The 21,306-nt window shown below is 43.7% G+C and overlaps 2 protein-coding genes and 2 non-coding genes across 5 annotated transcripts; all 4 read left to right on the top strand.

The window, feature by feature from the left end:
• The first annotated feature begins 82 nt into the window (after positions 1–82).
• On the top strand, positions 83–7,907 carry slc25a39 (solute carrier family 25 member 39). Of its 2 annotated transcripts, XM_061026341.1 has the most exons (12): positions 84–277; positions 1,577–1,682; positions 2,090–2,149; positions 2,703–2,753; positions 3,676–3,785; positions 3,902–3,969; positions 4,280–4,404; positions 4,490–4,663; positions 4,825–4,934; positions 5,709–5,790; positions 6,089–6,169; positions 6,720–7,907. In XM_061026341.1, the coding sequence occupies exons 2-12, from the start codon at positions 1,586–1,588 to the stop codon at positions 6,836–6,838; spliced, it is 1,077 nt and encodes a 358-aa protein (XP_060882324.1). In that variant the 5' UTR covers positions 84–277; positions 1,577–1,585; the 3' UTR covers positions 6,839–7,907. The 2 variants fall into 2 exon arrangements, with proteins under 2 accessions (XP_060882325.1, XP_060882324.1); XM_061026342.1 differs by lacking the exon at positions 2,703–2,753 and having other exon boundaries at positions 83–277.
• A 1,636-nt stretch (positions 7,908–9,543) lies between these two features.
• Positions 9,544–12,945, top strand: rpl3 (ribosomal protein L3). Its single transcript, XM_061027014.1, has 9 exons — positions 9,544–9,549; positions 10,069–10,297; positions 10,488–10,656; positions 11,010–11,145; positions 11,343–11,529; positions 11,618–11,880; positions 11,970–12,065; positions 12,308–12,427; positions 12,817–12,945. The coding sequence occupies exons 1-9, from the start codon at positions 9,544–9,546 to the stop codon at positions 12,859–12,861; spliced, it is 1,251 nt and encodes a 416-aa protein (XP_060882997.1). The 3' UTR covers positions 12,862–12,945.
• LOC132954767 (small nucleolar RNA U83B) lies at positions 11,192–11,281 on the top strand. The gene has a single exon (XR_009665856.1). It is a non-coding gene; the product is annotated as a small nucleolar RNA U83B (small nucleolar RNA).
• LOC132954761 (small nucleolar RNA SNORA54) lies at positions 12,612–12,742 on the top strand. The gene has a single exon (XR_009665852.1). It is a non-coding gene; the product is annotated as a small nucleolar RNA SNORA54 (small nucleolar RNA).
• Positions 12,946–21,306: the final 8,361 nt, after the last annotated feature.

Below are 21,306 nucleotides of genomic sequence, written 5' to 3'. Positions count from 1 at the left end.
GAATTCGTCACCGCTGATCTCTAAACCATCTGCACCGGCCTTGCGTTCACTGAACGCGCCACGCAGTTTTGTGCAGATCAGTGACACCTCCACGGGGCTGTTATGCGCACAATCTGTGACTTCTAAAATGCCCTGCTGCGACTCTTGCGTCAACATGTTCACGGGTCGACCACCACCATGGATATTAGCGTCATTAGCTCTTGAATGTAATCGGTATTTCTGTATTACTGAAATGGGCCAAGGCGCCACAAAAGCAACGCTGCCGGCTTAAATTGAGGTGAGTGTTTGCGTGTTAGCCACACAAAACACGCAGTGCTAGAAATGCTATCAAGCAAGCTACTCACTTAGCATTGTTAAAAAAAAAAGAAGACATATATTAGTCAGGCCTGTTTCAATGCTTTCAAAATATTTTCAAATCTATATTTTTTCAAAATAAAATTGAGTTAAAGAATTCAAATGTTGTTTTAAACCTATAATTAGCTTGCCAACGATGGAGATAAAAAAAATAAAAAATAAAAGAACAGTGTGTGCCTGAACTGTAGGTTTTATCTTTATTTCTGGAGACAACGTGATAAGACTTTTTAAGACATTTTATAGTTTTTTTCAATTTGTGTCCTTTAAACGTGTGAGGCTTCTTCTTAAATGAGGCTTCTTGCAACATTGTGTAATGTAGTTGAAGGTGACACACACACACACACACACACACACACACACACACACACACACACACACACACACACACACACACACACACACACACACACACACACACACACACACACACACACACACACACACACACACACATGCTCTACCTGTATGGTAGTTTTGGCTACTCTGGCAGGTAGAGGAGTACTTGTTTGTCAAGGAATTAATTGTCCAGACTCCTTTCACTGTCATTCTTAAGAGTAAAGCTGGAAAACAGTGGAGTTTGAAAAGACTGTTACTGTAAGCTAAACGTGCTCCCCAAAACTCATGTTTCATTAGATTATTCTGCCTGTTGGTCCCAGACTTCCTGACATTGTGCAGAATTTCTTTTAAAAAAAACAAAACAATGAACTCTTATTTAAGAGTCATTCCAGCCATGAGGACACTCTTGAATAACTCTCTGTTTATCTACGTGCCAGTTGTTCACTTTCTCGGTTGGGGATGGGTCTCTCTGCTGTTGTGCGTTATGCTCGTTGTAGATAAGTTATCGTGATGTTTCCAACGGCCCCATTGCAACCACTCCACCTAAGACGTAACCGGCTCACATTAAAGAAAATGCAGTCTTACTTGCGCGTGATCTCGTCCCGTTAGATTGCACTTTTTAAAACTTCCTTTCAGTTTGGAGAATCCCCCGGAGGAGCAGGCGTCACACAAGAAGTTATTTGACGTAACAGCTCACAAACCAAGTCACAAACCGGGTGTTCGGTTCCAACGCTAGTCAGTCGTTTTACATAACAAGGAGACGGAGACATCCGGCCACAAAGCCTCCACTGGGTCAGACAACACCTCACAGGAGAGAACTTACAGAACATTGTGTCTTCTTGGAGTAAAGCGGTGTTTCTTTCTTCTTCTTCTTCTTCTGTGACAGGTGTGCAGGATGGGCGAGCGAGCTGTCAGCGGCCCTGTGGCTGCTATCTCACCAGTGCAGCAGATGCTGGCTTCTGGCACCGGGGCCCTCCTCACATCTGTCTTTGGTAAGCAAATGGAGACAAATTCTACCAGAAGAATCTTCAGAAGTTTTCCTAAACAGTCAGTTTTTTTCATGTGAACACAATTTGTTTTTGTTAAGTCACTTCGTTGCCGGTTTCTTCGTTACTTGTAAGCTTAAATAGAATTCTGCCTCCTGGTAATGTCAAGGTTTTACCTCAACTTTAATAGAGATGTGTTGATTCAGCGTTTGACTTACAGGAACGGTTGTTTGATTTATTGATGCAAATACTAAAAAAAACCTGCCCGACAAGATACATCCTCAGTATCTACCAACAACTTCATGAATAGATGATTTATTGCAGGACTCCAGCATTAGACCACACGATTGTCAGCGAGCCACTGATTGTAACACCGTTGTTATTAATAAATTTGTCAACGCATTCGTTCACAGTCACACCGCTGGACGTTGTGAAGATCCGGCTGCAGGCTCAGCAAACACCGTTCCGCCAAGGTAAGAGAAGCAGCTCCACATCTTTTGGATCGTACTTTATTAAAGCTCCTGTGAGGAACTTTTTAGTTTGGCGCCCCCATGTGGACAGAAAAAAAGTGGACGCAGCATCTTATCGCTTTTCCTATTTTGTGTTTTTTTTTTTTTTTTTTAAATATCTCATCCTGCTTTCTTTAAGCAATCAAATGTGTCAACTGATCGAGGATATTTGCTGTGATTATTGTGATCGGAGCTGTTTCTGAAGCAGGCTTTTACTCACGTCGTCTGACACCTGCAGCAGCTACAGACAGACATCAAAAATAACAATTAAGAAAAAGGAAATCTTAATGCTGATGGTCTTGTTGGCTTTTGATGGTCGTACAGCGACAGCAGTATTCATTTCAGTCCGTTTAAGAACTCCTCGCGGGAGCTTTAAACTCATACTACCTGCTTTGCCCTTTAACACCTGCTTGTTGATGCCTCCTGGAGGTGTCTTGAAGCTTCTTTAACCCTACACATGACCTGTGTGTGTCCGTAAACGTCACTGTCTGTCCTGCTTTTGTGCTTTGTTCCATAGCGTTAGCCCGTAAAGCAGCTCCGTGGGGTGACATCATCCGCCCGTCCAAGTGTGAGTATCTGACCTGCCGTGGCTGCATGCAGAAACGAGGAACGTTGTTTAAAATGAACACAGTCGTCCAGCAAAACTGTGTGTGTGTGTGTGTGTGTGTGTGTGTGTGTGTGTGTGTGTGTGTGTGTGTGTGTGTGTGTGTGTGTGTGTGTGTGTGTGTGTGTGTGTGTGTGTGTGTGTGTGTGTGTGTGTGTGTGTGTGTGTGTGTGTGTGTGTGTGTGCGCGCACATGCTCGACTAACCAAACCTCACGTACCAAAAACAAACAAGATGACCTGTTTGCGTATACATTCACATGTGTAGTATGAGCGTAGAGGTTCAGGATGTAGGTGAGATTCTTGTTCTTTAGTCTTATTTGTTTTCTAATGTACAGGATGGCTTTACGCCGTCATTTCATGTTGACAGATTTCCACAGTTTCCAACATTTCAAGAAACAAAACAGCGATGGAAATGTTCCCTCGTTACATGCCATGGTTTACAACGTTACTGTACATCCTTTCTGAAAGTATTCTTCACTCATTTACCTTGGATCCTGTCCTGAGCAAATATTACGCTTTGTTTCCTGCAATGATTCCTCAGCTCGGAGAAGCTGGTTGTGAAATTATTTTTATTTTTTTTTGGGGGGTGGGGGGGGAGATCGTCAATAGTCTATCTTAAACCAGCTCTGGACAAACAGGCAAAGTAAGCAGAGGCAAGGACGTCAGCGATGTTATCACCTGAGTGACTCTGTGGTCATTGCCGTGCTGTGCATTATTAATCACCGCTCTGTCAGGGAGGGAGTGGATAGCTCAGTTTAGAACACATGGAAACACGCTGCAGATCAAAATGTGGAAACATGCATTTCAGGAATAGAGTTGATGAATGTTTTTGTTTTGTCTCATGTTGTAAACTCCGCTGACGTCTGCGTATTGTGTCTCTCACAGGGAAGTGTTTCTTGTATTGTAACGGGCTGATGGATCACGTCTACGTGTGTCAGAACCGAACCAGTTGTACGAGCTGGTACAAAACGCCGACGCATTTCAGCGGGACGCTTGTGAGTACGGCTGTGGCTTTTTGGTTTGACGCAGTGTGTGTGTGTGTGTTTTTTTTATTTTTTATTCTTCACACCATGAGTGACATGTTTTCTGTGTTTGTTTGTTTGTGACTCAGGACGCGTTTGTGAAAATCACTCGACATGAAGGACTCCGGTCGTTGTGGAGCGGTCTGCCACCGACGCTGTGAGTGTTTAAACGCTCATCGAGACTGCACATGTCGAATTCATTTCTGTTAGTGCGAGGAAGATGTTGGCACATTTGAAGTAGTTAGTGATTAGTGCTGTCCACATTTTCTTGTTGAAACCTTTGTTCACTGTGTGTGTGTGTGTGTGTGTGTGTGTGTGTGTGTGTGTGTGTGTGTGTGTGTGTGTGTGTGTGTGTGTGTGTGTGTGTGTGTGTGTGTGTGTGTGTGTGTGTGTGTGTGTGTGTGTGTGTGTGTGTGTGTGTGTGTGTGTGTCTGTGTGTCTGTGTGTGTGTATGTGTGTGTGTGCAGTGTCATGGCTGTACCTGCCACCGTCATCTACTTCACCTGCTACGACCAGCTGAGGGACTTCCTGAGACACGGTCTGGGTTTCCAGGGGAGTCATATCCCTCTTGTTGCCGGGGGTCTGGCCAGATGTAAGTCAATTTAACCAGGATCAGATGTCCTGATTGTATTAGGTTAACAGGATTTAGAAGGTGTGTGTGTGTCTGTGTGTTGCAGTGGGTGCTGTGACGGTGATCAGCCCTCTGGAGCTGGTCAGGACTAAGATGCAGTCCCGTCGGCTTCCCTACAGCGAGCTGCGGGAGTGCATCCGCTCGTCCGTGGCCCAGGACGGCCTGCTGTCTCTGTGGAGGGGCTGGGGTCCCACCGTGCTCAGAGACGTCCCCTTCTCTGGTGAGAGCTGCGCCTCACGATCCAGACGAATAACACTTTGAACCCAAGAAGGGAACGTTTCATCCTCTTTTGTGTTGCCAGTGTATTTCCACTCTTCTTTGATACTTCAGATACGTCCCAAAAATGTATATTGTAACCATGTGCGTGTTTGTGTTTTGCAGCATTGTACTGGTTTAACTATGAGCTGGTGAAGGCCCACCTGTGTGAAAAGTCCCAAGTGACTCAGGCCAACTTCTCCATCAGCTTCACAGCCGGAGCCGTTTCTGGAGCTGTGAGTACTCAAACTGTAATGTAAAGAAAAACCTGTTTGAGAGTTGTCTTTAAATGATGTCCTTAATGTGAGTGAACAGAGACTTAACGAAATCAGGCAACAACTGGTTTGTGTAGGGTTTATTTTATCATCAATGTGTGGCACATTCGATTTTTCAAATTTAGCCAAAAACCCAAAAGTGAGTTGTTTAAACTGCAGGTTGTAAAATCAGTTTTCTCAACAGCAGTTTGTTTATAGCTTCTGCTTGCTCCTACCATCACACAGAGCAGGGTATAAACCTCTGTGATTGGATGTTTATTCCTCAAATGCCCTGCCATGACCCCGATGAAGGCCACAAGCCAAAACGCGACTAGTAAAGTTAATAAAGTTCATCGTCGTACTACGAGTGTTGTTGGAGCCTCTCACTCTCCGTGCACCTCTGTCCAGATGTTCTCCAGTCTGAATACTTTCATGCTTTCAGATCTTTCTCCCTTTTGTTAAACTGACTTCACTTCACTAACTGAACTGAATAAATGTGTCCCAGTGACCTCATAATTCTCAGACACCAGATAACAAGCTTTCAGGTTGAGTTATTTCAGAGAATCAGGCCGCTCGATGCTGACCCACATTCCCACTGTTGTGTTTCTTGTGCAATTAATGGATCTCAGCCCATCTGATATGACTGCTGATCCTGTATATGCACTTACTAAACAGTTGGAGGTGTAACAGCTGCCTGCACATGAGTCTTTCAGAACATCATATGGCTTGTTTTTTTTTATCCTTCATTGCGTCCAGATTGCTGCGATCCTGACGCTGCCGTTTGACGTGGTGAAGACACGGAGACAGATTCAGCTGGGAGAAATGGATACTCTAGGAGGTTTGTACTCATACATGGTGATGCAGATTGTTAGTTAGTTTTAGGATTTATTCCTGGGCTTTTGATGCTTTGAGAGACGGGACAGTAGAGGAGGAAATCAAGAGGAGAGAGTGGGGAGTGATGTGTCTTAAAGGAGCCGAGGGTGGCCGGTTTTTGAGGACTACAGCCTCTGCAGAACTGAACCCTGAGGCCGACCGGTGCCTCAAGACAGATAGTTATTTATTGTGTAATGTATTCACATTGTTGTTTTTTTTTTTTTGGTGTAGCATATTTCTAAGCATATTTCTTTTCCTCCTAGTGTGCTCTAAGAGAACCACGTCCACATGGCACATCATGAAGGAAATATGGGCAGAGCTGGGCTACAGGGGCCTTTTTGCAGGTACTGTACACTTAGTTTTTATTTTTATGACTTTACATTTTTATTTTCCAAAAAAAAAACAAATCAGCGATAACATATGGTATACATCTGTTTGTTACAAATACCCTCTACCCCACCCCCACCCACACACAAAACTGTAACCCAGTGGGGTCAGCGGGTCCTTTCTTCTACAGTGGCTTAGCAAATAAACAAACATGAAAATAAAAAATACAAAACCAATGCTCATTTTCACACTTGATCTTCATTCTGGCCTGTTAGTCACATCAAGATACACTTAGGTTTTTTTTAAAAAGTTTTTCTATCAAACATATTTTGCTCTCTCTTCTCTGCCTCTTTACCTTTGGTACTAGATACCCGTGTGTTTACAACCAAGTTGACAACAGCTAATCTCTGATAGCCGACAGCTGCATTGGGCTTCATGTGTTAACGTGAAGAATGGCTCATGTGTTTATTGCTTTTGTTTTTTTGTCGTATTGTAAAAGTAAGATAATAGGATTCAGGGTTATGTGACCATAAACACCGCTGAAAAACCTTTTTGTATTTTCCGCAGGTTTCATGCCCCGGGTGATCAAGGTGGCCCCGGCCTGTGCTGTCATGATAAGCACCTACGAGTTCGGGAAGGCTTTCTTCCAAAAGGTGAACCTCGATCGAGACGGGCCGCTCTCCTAAAGGCTGTCTGTGCAGGAGGTTCTCCACAGCAGCACCAGCAGACATTGTTATCAGCTTAGTGCTCCTCAAAGTATAAAGAGGGGGGGGGGGGGAGAGTTGAGGAACAGGCGGGCCTGGACTTGGGGTTTGAGTGAACCCAGAAGGAAAGATGCTTTAAGGGAAGCTTCTTCCTGCAAATCTGCTCTCTTGGAAGGTTCACCACAGACTGTGATAAATCATCCTTGAACTTTTTAATGAAGTCTACACACAGAGAGATACTAAGTGAGATACTCAAAGACTACAGACTTGATGTGTGTTGATTAGTAGGTAAAGGTCTTACATGTACCTTTTAAAAAGAGAATGATTTGACTTTGCTTAACAGGAGAAACCTTTACCCCCCAAAGAAATCTGACACATCTGTGCACAAACATTACAGGTTCAACACCACCATTAAAGACACTGAAACAACTGACCTTTGATGCGGGACAGTGGTGGGAGGTTTATTTTTTTTCATGGACTGCATGAGCCTCAGGAAACATTTCTTCACTTTGCATCGCTAGAGAGTCGAGACCAGCTGCATGGTGGGAAAAGCCGTATTCAATAAAGAATCCCGCATAAGCATTTACTACACTACCCTGCATTCCTGTAACAGTACAGCATGATGTATCAGTCGGTACATGACTGACAAATCTGTTAAATATGGTGGAGAGGTGTGGTCGTTCGTAGCACTTGACATTTGCAAGATTCATGCTGTGAAATACAACCATACAAATGAAGTTTTGTTCTTAGTTAAATGTAAGCCTTCCTGTATGTTATCATAACGGGACAAAGGTTGGGCTTCATGGAAAAAAATAAATAAAAATCAGTAGCGCCTTCTCGGACAATGTGGGATCAACTGTGCATGAATTTAGCATTTTAGCTGAAATGGTACTGCAAGAGTTCATGAACATATCTGATTTATTCTGTGAATGAATACCATCACAAGTTATAAGGTGATGTGTTAAAAAAAAAAACAACTCGAAAGGCTTCCTGGTGGTGACATGCTTGAATTTCTTTACTACAATAACATTTCATTAAAGATCTACTCCAACACTGCACCACACAATCATTACATGTTGCTGCCTGATCTCAAAGGTGTTAATGTATGTCCTTTGTTGATTTTTTTTAATAAATGAAATGGGATTAAATGTGAAAGACAGCTTCTTGTACTACTTGTGTGATTAATTCTTTTAATAAGTTATAATAGAGCACTATCGTTTAAATTAAGATATAAGGCTTATGAGCTTAGTAAGAGTGGCTGTGGCTCAGTGGTAGAGTTGGTCGTCTTTTAATTTGGAAGGTCAGGGTTTGATTCCCAGCTCCTGCAGCCGCATGTCCGCTGTGTCCTTGGGCAAGACACTTAACCCCATATTGCTCCCATTGGTGAATGTGTATGAACGGATAAGTTATAGACACTTAGCAGCGCCTCGCCATCAGTGTGTAAATGGATAAACGCACTTACACAAAGAATATCTTTTCTATTTTGTATTGTTCTCTTAGTTTTTGCTTTGTTTTTTTTGTTGTTTCCTGTCAAAGCGTCTTTGAGTATTTAGAAAAGCGCTATATAAATCGAATTTATTATTATTATTATTATTATTATTATTATTATATATAACATAAAAAATTAACTAATGAATTTAAAGTAGTCTTTAAACGTTTTATTTTCTGGTAATGTTACAAGTTTATCATTTACGCATTGTACATTTCTTTTTCTTTTTGTTAAATTTTGAGAAACAGCGGCATCTGCTGTCTGCAGAGGCACATTACACCTTCTGGGTCCTAACTCTCGGGGGAGGTTCTTCTCTGAGGATAATCCCGTTGAATCCCGCGATATTTGGTTTTGTATATAACCACAGTGTTCCTCCTACACAGGCCTCTTTCAATCGGATTGGAGACAAGATGGTGAGTGTGCCCTCCTCTCAACTTACACTACGAGCTTTTATCCGTCAGTTATCTAAAGCATCCGTTATATTTGAGTCTTCTGGGCGATTTATTTAACCTTTATACTACTATTTGAAGTGGATGATTGTGTTATTTCACTGAACGCTGCTTATAGAAAAGAACGTAAAGGCCGAATTACCGTCGACGCGGTGTATAATGTTGCCTAGTTTTAGGCCATTTCTTCCGGTTTTAAGTTTACAACATAGGTGGTACACACCGTGTCTCTAATACATATTTATATATTAATGCACTGACAACTTAAAGTAAAGCTTTAATGACTAGTCCATGCACACTCATGGTGCTAAGCTATTTATGCTAATAACGTGGCTGGCCCAAAAGAAAATTACTACTTAGTCATACTTCGTGATGACGTCACTAGTCAATAACGGTATTGCATGCACCCCGTGTTATAATGAGATGTGGCACACACTGATGTGCTGCAGTTTGCATCCACCCTAGAAGTTCCAGATTAGAAAGGTATCACTGTTGGCAGGTCATATTTAAGCAGGCCAATGAAAATGCCCAATCTATAGATCACGGATGGGCAACTTTGGTCACAGCAAGGGCCACATTCATTTAATTCTGACTGCCAGAGGGCCAAGTTGTAGAATACAAAAACGATTACAGTTGATTATGTGTCAAATTAACTCAACATATACCAGTGATCAAATATTATGGACATATGTCTGGTTTTCATGATTTCATGGCAGATTTTGTGATGTTTTCAATCAATTGATATGTTAAAAATGAACGTGAGGGCCACGTTGAGGGTTGATGGGGGGGGGGGGGGGCCTGCATGTGGCCGCCAGTTGCCCACCCCTGCTATAGATCAAAGTTTACTAAGTCTGAACATCAGATACTTTCTCATTACATATCTGCCCCAGAAATTAATTTTACAGTTTTAAAACTGTTCCTTGAGGTGCATGCATTTCTCAGTTTAACAACGCATGGCCCACATTGTCGACCAATCAGGATCATGTGACTGGGATCCAGACGCAACTATTTTCTAGCTGATTATTTTAATGTGTTGTTAATTTACAATAGTTTGGATTTAGTGGAGTTCTGCCTATGATGAGACACTCGACGGGCGGACAGAATGGGTTTACATCCCTTGCTGAATGTCGAGCACTGAGCGCAGTCTGCAAACCCAGAGTAGTAACTGCTGAATTTATGCTGAAATGTATACTTTGTAATAAAGTTACTATGAAGTTGCCATACAGAGCTCATCCTGCAGGCTGTCCACAACTGTTCTTGGCCTAATGTCACAGTAGGCACCGCCGACTCACCACTGTTTTCTCCGTCCACAGTCCCACCGTAAGTTTTCGGCTCCGCGCCACGGATCTCTGGGCTTCCTGCCCCGCAAGAGGAGTCGTCGTCATCGTGGTAAGGCCAAGAGCTTCCCCAAGGATGACCCCTCCAAGCCCGTGCACCTGACGGCCTTCCTGGGCTACAAGGCCGGCATGACCCACATCGTCCGCGAGGTCGACAGACCCGGCTCAAGTGAGTGGGATCAGACTGAATTTCTTAACCTAGTTATGTGTTTGAGTGATGCCTGTGATGAGACTCTCGACGGGCGGACTGAATGGGTTTACATCCCTTGCTGAATGTCGAGCACTGAGCGCAGTCTACGCTACTCAAAAGACATCAAAGTACTCTCTATCAAATCTGACCGTCATATTTTCTCTTGCAGAGGTCAACAAGAAGGAAGTGGTTGAGGCTGTGACCATTTTGGAGACACCTCCCATGATTGTGGTTGGCGTTGTGGGATACGTGAACACCCCCAGAGGCCTCCGTTCCTTCAAGACCATCTTCGCTGAGCACGTCAGTGATGAGTGCAAGCGCCGCTTCTACAAGAACTGGTGAGACATTGCATAAAATGATGTTTTGTAAGAAGTGCTTGAAGCAGTTAGTTGCCCAGTGGAGATAAAACAAGTCCTGTGTGTTTTCACTGAGTGAGTCTAACATGTCGGTGGCCTCTGTGGCAGCTCCGCTCAGGTGCCCCGCGCCCTGATGAGCTCCGGGCTCCTCTGGCCGGTCGAAAGTGCTTCTTAGAAACCGTTGCCATGAGCCAAAATCCTCACTAGCTGATGTAGCCCCCTTATCCACACGGAGGGGAAGGCGAGCAGCTACGCACTGTGTTCTTCCGCTGGCCCCTCTGGGGTTATGAAGGACCAGTGCCAAACTTTGTCCTCTGTGCGCTGCGTGCTCTCAGGTACAAGTCCAAGAAGAAGGCGTTCACCAAATACTGCAAGAAATGGCAGGATGATGAGGGCAAGAAGCAGCTGGAGAAGGACTTTAATTCCATGAAGAAGTACTGCCAGGTCATCCGCATCATCGCCCACACACAGGTTAGTTAAAGTCCTATATGGGATTTATTTTGTTTCCAGCTTTATCTGTCAGTGATGAGACCACGGACCTTGCGTCAGGCATGGCGCCTGACAAACATGAGGATACCTTCCATGCTGCCTTCCTTCTGAGACTACACAGATAAATTATTCTGTTTTTTGTTTTTTTCCTCTTCTGACCTGAGATTTTCTCCTTACAGATGCGTCTGCTGCCCGTGAGGCAGAAGAAGTCTCACCTCATGGAGGTGCAGCTGAACGGAGGCACCATCGACGACAAGGTGGACTGGGCCCGCGAGAAGCTGGAGCAGGCCGTGCCAGTGAACAATGTGTTCACCCAGGACGAGATGATCGACGTCATCGGTATCACAAAGGGTCACGGATACAAGGGTAAGATGATCAGGATATCTCAAAATAAAAACTCTTCCTGATCTAAATCAATTGGCCTTGAATACTAAATCTCAAATCATCGTTCCAGGTGTCACCAGCCGTTGGCACACAAAGAAGCTTCCCCGCAAGACCCATCGTGGTCTCCGTAAGGTGGCCTGTATTGGTGCCTGGCATCCTGCCCGCGTGGCCTTCTCTGTAGCCCGTGCCGGTCAGAAGGGTTACCATCACCGTACCGAGATCAACAAGAAGATCTACAAGATCGGCCAGGGCTACCACACCAAGGACGGCAAGCTGGTGAAGAACAACGCCTCAACAGAGTACGATCTGTCCAACAAGAGCATCAACCCCCTGGTACGTTCTCATGTCTGAACTGTGCTTTCAGTGCAATGTCCTACCTTGAAGCAGGAGATGTAACTTATCTTTCCTTTTTTTTTTTAAAGGGTGGCTTTGTCCACTACGGAGAGGTGACCAACGACTTTGTCATGGTGAAGGGCTGTGTTGTGGGGACCAAGAAGAGGGTGCTGACTCTGCGCAAGGTGAGGACAGATGTTGTCAAGAATAACAGAATTTTAATCTTTGATGCAATTCTAGTAAAACTTTAATATTGAAACCAGTTTCAATACCACAAATCAACATCCAGGCACCAAATTTTATATATATATTTAATTTGTAAGCAGACTCCTGCACACTGATCACAATTCTACAGCATTATTTTCAATGGCGACTGTAATCTTTCACTTGTGGCAGATTGTAAACGGGTATCTTTTTTACTTTTCAGTCTCTGCTGGTGCAGAGCAGCCGTCGTGCCCTGGAGAAGATCGACCTCAAGTTCATCGACACCACCTCCAAGTTCGGTCATGGCCGCTTCCAGACCGTGGAGGAGAAGAAGGCGTTCATGGTAAGACTTGTACTCCTATTCGTCTCTGTGTTTCTTTCCTGGTCAAATACAAAGGACTTGTCTGTGAAGAATAAACATGGCGCCCATAGAAACAAAGCTATTTTAGGATGTAACAGTCATAAAATTGAGTTGGTGACAAAGTTTGATAAACTTGCTGCATCATTGATGTTGTGTTCCTATCCTCCTGCACTGTTCGTAACCTGGTTCAGTCTCAGTATGAATTTGGGTTCCATTCCAGTGCTAAAGTGAACTCCATTGAGGCAGGGGAGCAGTGCCTGTTTGTGCTTGCTCCCTGTTCACTCTCTGGGAACATTGGCTGCTCATGGCTAAAAGCAAGCTAACAAAGTCTGAGCATAAAAACTGATGGTCATGTTTCTGTCTCTCAACAGGGACCACTCAAGAAGGACCGCATCACCAAGGAGGAGACTGCTTAAAGTCTCGGTCCATGACCAAAGTCTCTGCTGCATTCGCCATCACCATCTTTACTGTTCTGCAGAGTTATTTAATAAAAAAAGAAACGGAAACATCCTGTCAGTGTTTGTCTTTATTACATCAGTCATACATGGATATGTATAGTTTAAATCCAGCTTTTACAAAGAATCTGCTTATCTTCGTGTATTGCTTGGATTAATATATATTTGCTACAATAAACTAATTTGACAATTAAAACTTCAAAATGATGAAATAAACCTTATTTTGTTAGGTTTATGATGTAGAGGCATCATTCTTTTCTATTTGATCTACACAAAACAGTTGCATGAAGGGAAATTTATTAACCATATCAGTTTACACTATTGAAAATGAGCGCACTGTACAGTGTGGAAAAAATACCAGGATGTATACTAAGGCTGAAATTGAGTATGAAACAGTAGCACACTGGTTAAATCACAATACTTTGTGGCTCTCTGATCTAATTGCAGCATTAAAATAAAAGTAATGATACTGAGATATATTAAAATGTGGCTTTATTGGAACTCCTAAATTGTAGTTTGGTTACTGTACTGACTTTTATCCCAGCACTGCTCACTGAGCTGGTTAAAGTCCCATCTGTGCTGCAGTTGAAAAGGTCGACATCAGCTGTGACGAGAGCAGCCACCTATGCAGAACTGATGGACAGAGAGACCCTGCGTTTAGCCAACACTGCATGTTTGAACAGGCTATATGTGTCCTTGAGCTGTTAGCCTTGTATTCGGCTGACATCAGAACTCTCGCAGTCACAGTACGGTAATTAAGCCCCGACATCATCATCTATTCTGACTCATCACTGCCAAAACTAAAAGCTCCTGTTCAGCAGGTAATGAGGAAGACCCTGAGAGGGCTCCGAGGGCCGTTTAGACGTCTTGCAAAACGCCTCCCTGAGACTTGTTTTGCATAATATTCAGCTCTCTTTGCAGAAATGTGGATTTCCTGTAAGGATTTCCAAGGTCCCATCTCATTCCCATTAACCCGCAGTGCAGGGTGCCGAAGGACAATTGTTCTCTGCCGAGCTGCATTTCAAGAATTTGACATTTTCTCCACTGAAGCAGTTCTGCCGTGAAAGAAACACCAGAAATAAGCTGCTCCCTTAAAGGAGGGAGGTGTAGCAGCAGCCGGGGTGAAGCCCTGTGGCGCCGAGGCCAGAGGACGCTCACGGAGATGTTGCATAACGACCTCCACAGGCTCCTACCTCTGACCCCTTCTGCCCCACAGAGAGCCGCAGTTCAAAGCTCCCACACAGCTCTGCTTTACATAACGCCCTCTCCGCTAAATTTGACGGTTAACGGTCCACAATTATACCATTAATTGCCCCCCTCAGTCCCACTCAGGTGAGGCTAGGTGTCCCAGCAGACACTTCCTTAATGACCCCGTGCATCTGTTCAAACAGCAGCGTCTCACACGAGCCAGTCTGCTCCATTTTTTACCTATTAGCTCAGTGCTCCATCATCAAAAGGAGCTCTCCTCAGAGGCTGGAAGCAGTGCAGCAGGACGAGTTTGGAAACTCTGGAAGCAGTTTAAGAGTATGAACCATAGACCGAACGAAACATGGACGGGGTCTCAGTGATGTCACCCGTTTCTGCTGCGGACTTTTAAAGCCAGACAATGGCGCTCCCCTATTTGCGGATATTTTGTCACCCTAACTTTAATCTTTCTCCAAACAGTCAAAGTGGTAGAGTAGAGGCGGGCCTTAATCCTCCTGGAAAACATCTGCAATACACCCACCTGTCAGTCAACTTAGTCCAGCTCCTTATTATACAAACGTATTCAAAGTGAGTTTTAACTTAACCTAAACAGTTAGGCCTACATTAATTAGTCAGAATACACAACATGTCACATATTTTAATATAAGAGATTTACAGAATCTAATAACGACACACTCACTGTGTGATTATGTTTCGCATAAGATTGACTCCCTCACTTTTTAATGATCTGTCTTTGTGTGTATTTTTTTTGTCTTTCTGGCCACTTTCTGTTTGTTTTTTTGATTCTTGTAATAATGTTGCGTTGAGGTAGTTTTGCTCTTTGTGGTCATGTTTATTTTCTATTGCAGTTATATGGAGTATGTGTGCATTGCTTCTGTTGTTTTGCATCACTATTTCACCGTTTTAGTCTTGTTTGTGGTCATTTTTGTCGCTTCTGAGGTTGTTTTGTGTTCAGTTTGCCTCTTTGTTGTAAATGTTGTGGGTGTATTTTACCCATATTGTGCATAAATGTGTGGCCACTTTTCCATATTTTGTGTTTTCTGTGTGTTTGAATTGGTCAGTTTGTGTTACTTTGTTCTTGTTCTGCGTCATCTGTGTCCGTTTCTAATGTTATTTGTCGTCTGATTTTGCAGCCAGTAGGCCTGGTCAGACATCCATGACACTAACAAGCAAACGGCCCATCACTTCCTGACTCTTGTAAGGGGGACACAAGGGTCGGCCAATCTGGTTCAGGGTGGGTGCAGTACCACCCCTGGGCCCCACCTCTGGTCTGGATCAGTTCTGTCCTCCATCATGTTCAATGAGCTCTCCTCAGAGCCGGGTACAATTGAAGCCAGGCTGATCTGTGTCTCTGATCTGAATTTTATGAATGTTTGTGTGTGTGTGTGTGTGTGTGTGTGTGTGTGTGTGTGTGTGTGTGTGTGTGTGTGTGTGTGTGTGTGTGTGTGTGTGTGTGTGTGTGTGTGTGCGTGTGCGTGTGTGTGCGTGTGCGTGCGCGCTGTCCTGCAGTGGATCCTCGAGTCCAATCCTGAGGTAGCAGCTGTTGCTAGTGGGCCGGCAGCCAGGTAACCACGGTGCATGCTGGGACAGTAGAGAGGAGGGCCAAGTATTTGTGATTTACGGGGGTGTGTGTGAGAGTGTGTGCAGCTGCTTCTACATGTAAGTAGGTGTGTGTGTGTTCATCTGTGTGTAGGCGTGTGCCTTGGCATCGGCTTCAGCCGGCTGGCACAGAGTCAGCGGGGAAGTATAGAGGTCCTGCAGAGCGAGGGAAGTGACCGGGTGTTGCTGCGGCGGTGAGACTGACAGAAGGGACAGACTGTCGGGGGGGGGAGACCACACTCATAGGACCATTATTACACAGGATGGAGGCTGCAGGCTACAATGCTACTGCTCCAATAAAAATGTGAATGCTGGATCACTGTTTTAGTATGCAGGAGTTAATCAATAGAGAATTAAGTTGAATAAAAATAATTTAAAAAAAAGATCCTCCCGTCTGAGAAAGGCTGCTGCACAATATCATGACAACAGACATTAAAGACAACATATGCAAATTAAAAACATGCAACAAATGACAGAATATGATATTAAAAGCATAAATACAGCCGGCCGTCCCTGCAAGAAATCTATGAATTCCATATAGTGACAGGCATATTTGAAGGAGGCTTAGGTGATTTGTATGGGGGTAAAATATCTCCCCACTCTCTTATCCCTAATTCCGACTATATCCACACAAATGGTGTTTCCACACATGCATTAAATTCCTCAACATTTCTCGAAAATAACTGCAAAAAAACTGTCATCATGGTGTCGGACTCTGTCGCCTTCACCCTCCATCTCGCGGCTTGTTACGCCATGTCTTGCCTCAGAGACCCCCCCTCCTCCCATCCAGCAGGGAACACTTTCCCCCCTGTGAGGGACATACTGTATAAGGAACCCAGGAAGATTTCAGGGGCAGGCTGTCCTGAAAACTTACCAGAAATGTTCAGGAGTGCATGTGAGAAAAAGGCATTTGTTGAGGGGAAGTCACCAAATGACATAAAACAAATGCACCTTAGGATTCTTCAGAAGGGAAGAACTCTTAATTTGATTTTCATATTTTCTGTGTTTAATCGTGGACGAATAGCTCGATCATGAACATATATTTTACCACTTGCGTTGTTTTCAATGTTTTCCCAAACAAGAGGGGATTGAAAAATATCTCGACTTTTTTCATTCTAAAGCCGAGCAGGAGACAAAGCCTTGCTGCAAACTATGATGTAAACAGGTGGAAATCCCTTTTTTTCCCCCCACTGCCAGCCAGTCTTCAGCGGGGATTGTTTGGCTATTTTTAAAATGCAAAGAGTCTCCATCCTCATCCACTGATTAAAGCGATCATTCATCACAGAGACAGCAGAAGGCCTCTTTGTTCTGCGTAAAGGACGGCGAGTCTGAGGGCCTTGCCAGACTGCAGCTCCTGCACCCCTGCACTGTGGCATCAGTATTCAGGGCCCGTTCGCGGACACGGCGTTCTCTGAGCTGACGGAGGCATCCCTCTCCGCGCCACCCCTCCGTCGCACCACCAGAGGGCAGAGCGCAGCACTGCCTTTCCTTCACGCATCCCAGAACACTTTGTGTTGCTGAAGCCTACATTCATTCTTCTCCTTTATCTCCTCTGCCCTCTATTCTGAGCTGGATTTAAGAGATTCAGATGATTTGTCAAATAGCAGGGACATCCAAGAATCCCCTTTGGTCCACATTTTCTCTTTCATATCCAGGAAATGCTGCAGCTTCGTTCATTCTGCTGTTATCATCAGTGGGGGTGATGTGAATGTGTCTTTCCACACAGCGTTTGCTCCGATGACTTTTTTTTTTTTTTTTTCTTTTTCAGTTGGTTGACCGTGCTCATAGCTCTGTGTTGCCACCCAACTCTGCATGACCCAAAAATAACCCGGGGTGAGCGCAGTCAGCAACTGTTCTCCGGTCAGCACAAACAACGGGCCGCATCTTTCTCTCTCTCTCACACACACACACACACACACACACACACACAGGAATGCACATGAAGATATATTGTTTGCATGCACAGGAAAAAAGAGATAAACTTCCTCCGACAAATCCACACACATATTTCAGGTTGCATTTTGTTGGCGGAGCAGTAATTCACAGGCAGTGAATGTATAACGCTGCAGCCTCCGTCTCAGCCACTTAAAGTTAAAGGTATTGGTGGAGGCTTCAGGTGACGCGCCCACACAGCTCCCACGGGTGCTCTCTTCTCTGTCCCACAACGTCGTCCAGTAAAGTCAAAGAAAGGTCATTAGTCGGTTTGATGTGAGGTTATGCAACATCGCAGCCTGGCAGAGACACAAAGCTGGGCTCGAGCAGAGGAGAGAGAGACAGAGAGAGAGAGAGAGAGAGAGAGACAGTGTGTTTGCTCTTAATATTCTCAGCCAGGAGGAGACTCATCTCCTCACCCGGCCATCAACCCGATGATACCTCCGCTCCCAGAGACAACACCCCACTACCGCAGAGAAACTCTGATCCCCTCAGCAGGGACGATGAAAAAGAGAGAGGGAGGGAAATAAAAAAAAAAGGGGCAGAACTGGGGAAGGGGTCAAATGTTTGAGAGGAGACCTCTCAAAGGCAAAGGCTGTATCCTCTCATCGCTTTGCAAAACACACAGCTGATGTCAGACCTGCCAATCATTTAAAGATTTCTCGAGTTTGTAAGTTAAAGCTCCTGTGAGGAACTTTCAGTTAGTGTTGATTTTGGCGCCCCCTGTGGACAAAGCAATACTTCTAACCACTTCACCTATCTTGTCCTATACATGTGTAGGTAGTAAATTCTGGTTGCTGTTTTTTTCACAGTCATGTGTGGACTTTATCGACAGCCAAGTCTTGGAGTCAATTTTATGTCGTTTAAAAATAGAAAATCCTGGCCTGAAACCAAACTCTTTTTTTTTTTTTAAACGTTTAACCATGCATAGACAAAATGCCCAAATCGCAGTAGTCTGATGATCAATTTGTCCTTTCAATTATTTACAAAAGTTATTTCTGTTGGTTTAGACCAATTTGAGGTCATCAAAGTAGTTGACAACGCAACAACAAAGGCCAAGTGGGGACGCAAACATGAGCAACCAGAAGATCAGACGGGTAAACACAAAGTCAACAGCAGCACGGGACATAAATGTCCGCTAACAGAAAAACACAAATCAAAGTTTTAGGTAATCCAGTTTGGATTAGTTTTGAATTATTCAGCTTGATATTTCTTCCATTGGACGAATGCGACTAACCGAGGTTAAAAATTAGCTGTATGCAATGTTCTTATGATGTCATTACATTCAATGACCAAAAAAAGCCTTTGGAGTCTCTCATTGTGATATACCCAGAGAGAGTCTTTCGACAATCGCTGCAGTCGCCAAACGCTCTTCAGAGTTTTGAGCATCTTTCAGCTAACTGTTAAACCACTGAACCATTTTAGTGCTTGTTAAATCAGGTGGTGGGGACCCAAAACAGAGACAAAAGAGGGTGAATGTTGAACTAACACTGATCAAGTGAAAACAAACTCAAACTGCAAAATCAATGCTAACGATTTCAACGCCTCAACTTAAAAGACGTCAGTATGTCAATATGATGGTTTTTTTTAGTTTGTTTTTCAATTGTTTCCCATTTTAAAGGCAAAGAAAAGAAGGTTTACCCAGCGTTCTCCCTCTCTGCTCTTGTCCTATTTCCAATGGCACTTTGAGCGCCCCCCCCCCCCCCCCCTTCCCCCCAGCAACCATGTACATTTACAGAATGTAAATCTGTCCTCTGTGCGTCATGTGTCCCCCACTTAGGAGTCATGGTGCAACTGTGCAACTAGAGCTCCAACGCTAAAATCATTAGTATTAGTTGTGGAGTGTTTGCCCTGACCTCTCTGACACCACAGTGCAGTGTCCAACTCCGTTAGCCTGCCAAGAAGAAAAAGAAAAAGTGCTTTGACTCTTCAAGGGCACCTCTCACTTCCTCTGAATCGACTCCCCTCTGTGAGGGAGCCAGAGGGAGAGGAGGAGGTGAGGGAGAAGGGAGAAGGGAATGTCTTCGTTCCACACCTGCAGAGTGAATCACGCTGTCAGCAGCTGAACATAACACAGAATAATGTCACTAGCACCTTTTGGTCTGGCAATATTTTCATTTTTTTCTTCTTCAATATTTGTGACGTTTTCACTAAAAAGTCAAGAAAAAGCCTCGAGCCCTCCACTTAATTAGCTGTTAAATAAAATTACCTAATTTAAATGAAGCCAGATCTTGTCCCTAGCTGTTGTCCAACATGGTCCACGGTTCATTAACATAGAATTTGGATTAAAATTCTCGGCACTTGGCTGTTATAACAGATAAAGTTTTCTCATAGATTGTATAAGAAGTGTATGAGGCCTCTTGGTTTAAAAGTTAAGCCAATGCAGTATACTGCTTTTAAACTGGATTCCCTCTTATTACCAGCAGGGGGCACTCCAACGGTTACAAAGAGATGCCTGATTGTAAAGAAACTGACTCTACATCTCAGTTGTTTCATTATCTAAATATATTTTCACAACCAGTTAATGGTCTTAATGCTATTTTTCTTAAATGTGGCGCAGGGAAGAAATGTTTGAAATACCTCACTTTAAAGTTGTTCTTAGTCCCAAACTACACCGTCAATGTAAGCCGACAAAGGGGCCTGACAGCAACTACCTTGAAAATTAAGTTTGGATCTATGACACGCTTGATAAATTGTTTCACACACATCTGAAAAACAACCCACTTCAAAATATGTAAGACACATAGACAAATCTGGGAGGATAAATCTAAGAAGATGAGACGAAACAGAGCCTCATTCAATCCTAAAACATATTAAAAATGTGAAACCAAAGCCCCTCTCGCTTCTTCTGAAAGCCAGTATTGCTTAGCTACCGCCTGAAGACACATTTTCTCCTTACTGTAATCCGAGCTTGTAAAACAACTTCTACTTATGAATAAAGCTATACATAAAAAAGCTCTATTAATTGAAACTGCTATGTTGACATATTTTTTTTCCCATCAAAATTTATGGGGAGCGGCTTGTGTGAGTGAGCACAGATAATGGTAAAATCTGAATATCAGCACTTTTTCTAATGGAAACTTATTTCTTCCCATCCCATATTTGATGAATCTGCTCGCCTCTAAACTTGTCCGCAGCACATACTGTACGTACTATCAAACAGAACTCCATTTACACTGTGAATCTCTTTTTTTTTATTTATTTAGTCCTTTTCCTAGAAGGCTCTTTCTCTACCCTCAGCTCTCCCTCGATCACACATTCAAAATGCACAACACGGACCAGAAGCACAAACTACTTTTGTCTCACAAATAGATTTGCTTTGTATCTGCTTCACCAGCATACATAAGCACTTACACAAATACCCACTCCAAGACGAGTGTTTGGCCCTGAAAGAGATGCTTTTAGGGCACACTGTTGAAAGGTGTTAGTTGTTCTCGTTGCAGGGAAACTGTCGGTCGAAAAAAAACCCGGTGGTGTCATTGCAAACCCGTGTTTCCCTCTCATGAATCTCTTAGAAAGATGCAGCCTGTGTCTTACACACTGTCCTCTCTAAAGCTCTTCACCTCAAAGAGAAAAGAAAAATATGCCCAGTGGAGTGCAAAAGCTGTATTTGAGCAGTAGGAGTCAAACATAACATCTATATCTTCTTACCTTGTTGTATAGTTGCTA

Source organism: Labrus mixtus, chromosome 20, assembly GCF_963584025.1.
Source record: "Labrus mixtus chromosome 20, fLabMix1.1, whole genome shotgun sequence".
Lineage (NCBI taxonomy): Eukaryota > Metazoa > Chordata > Actinopteri > Labriformes > Labridae > Labrus > Labrus mixtus.
Note: the sequence above shows the minus strand (reverse complement) of the source record. Positions and strands in the feature narration are given on the sequence as shown.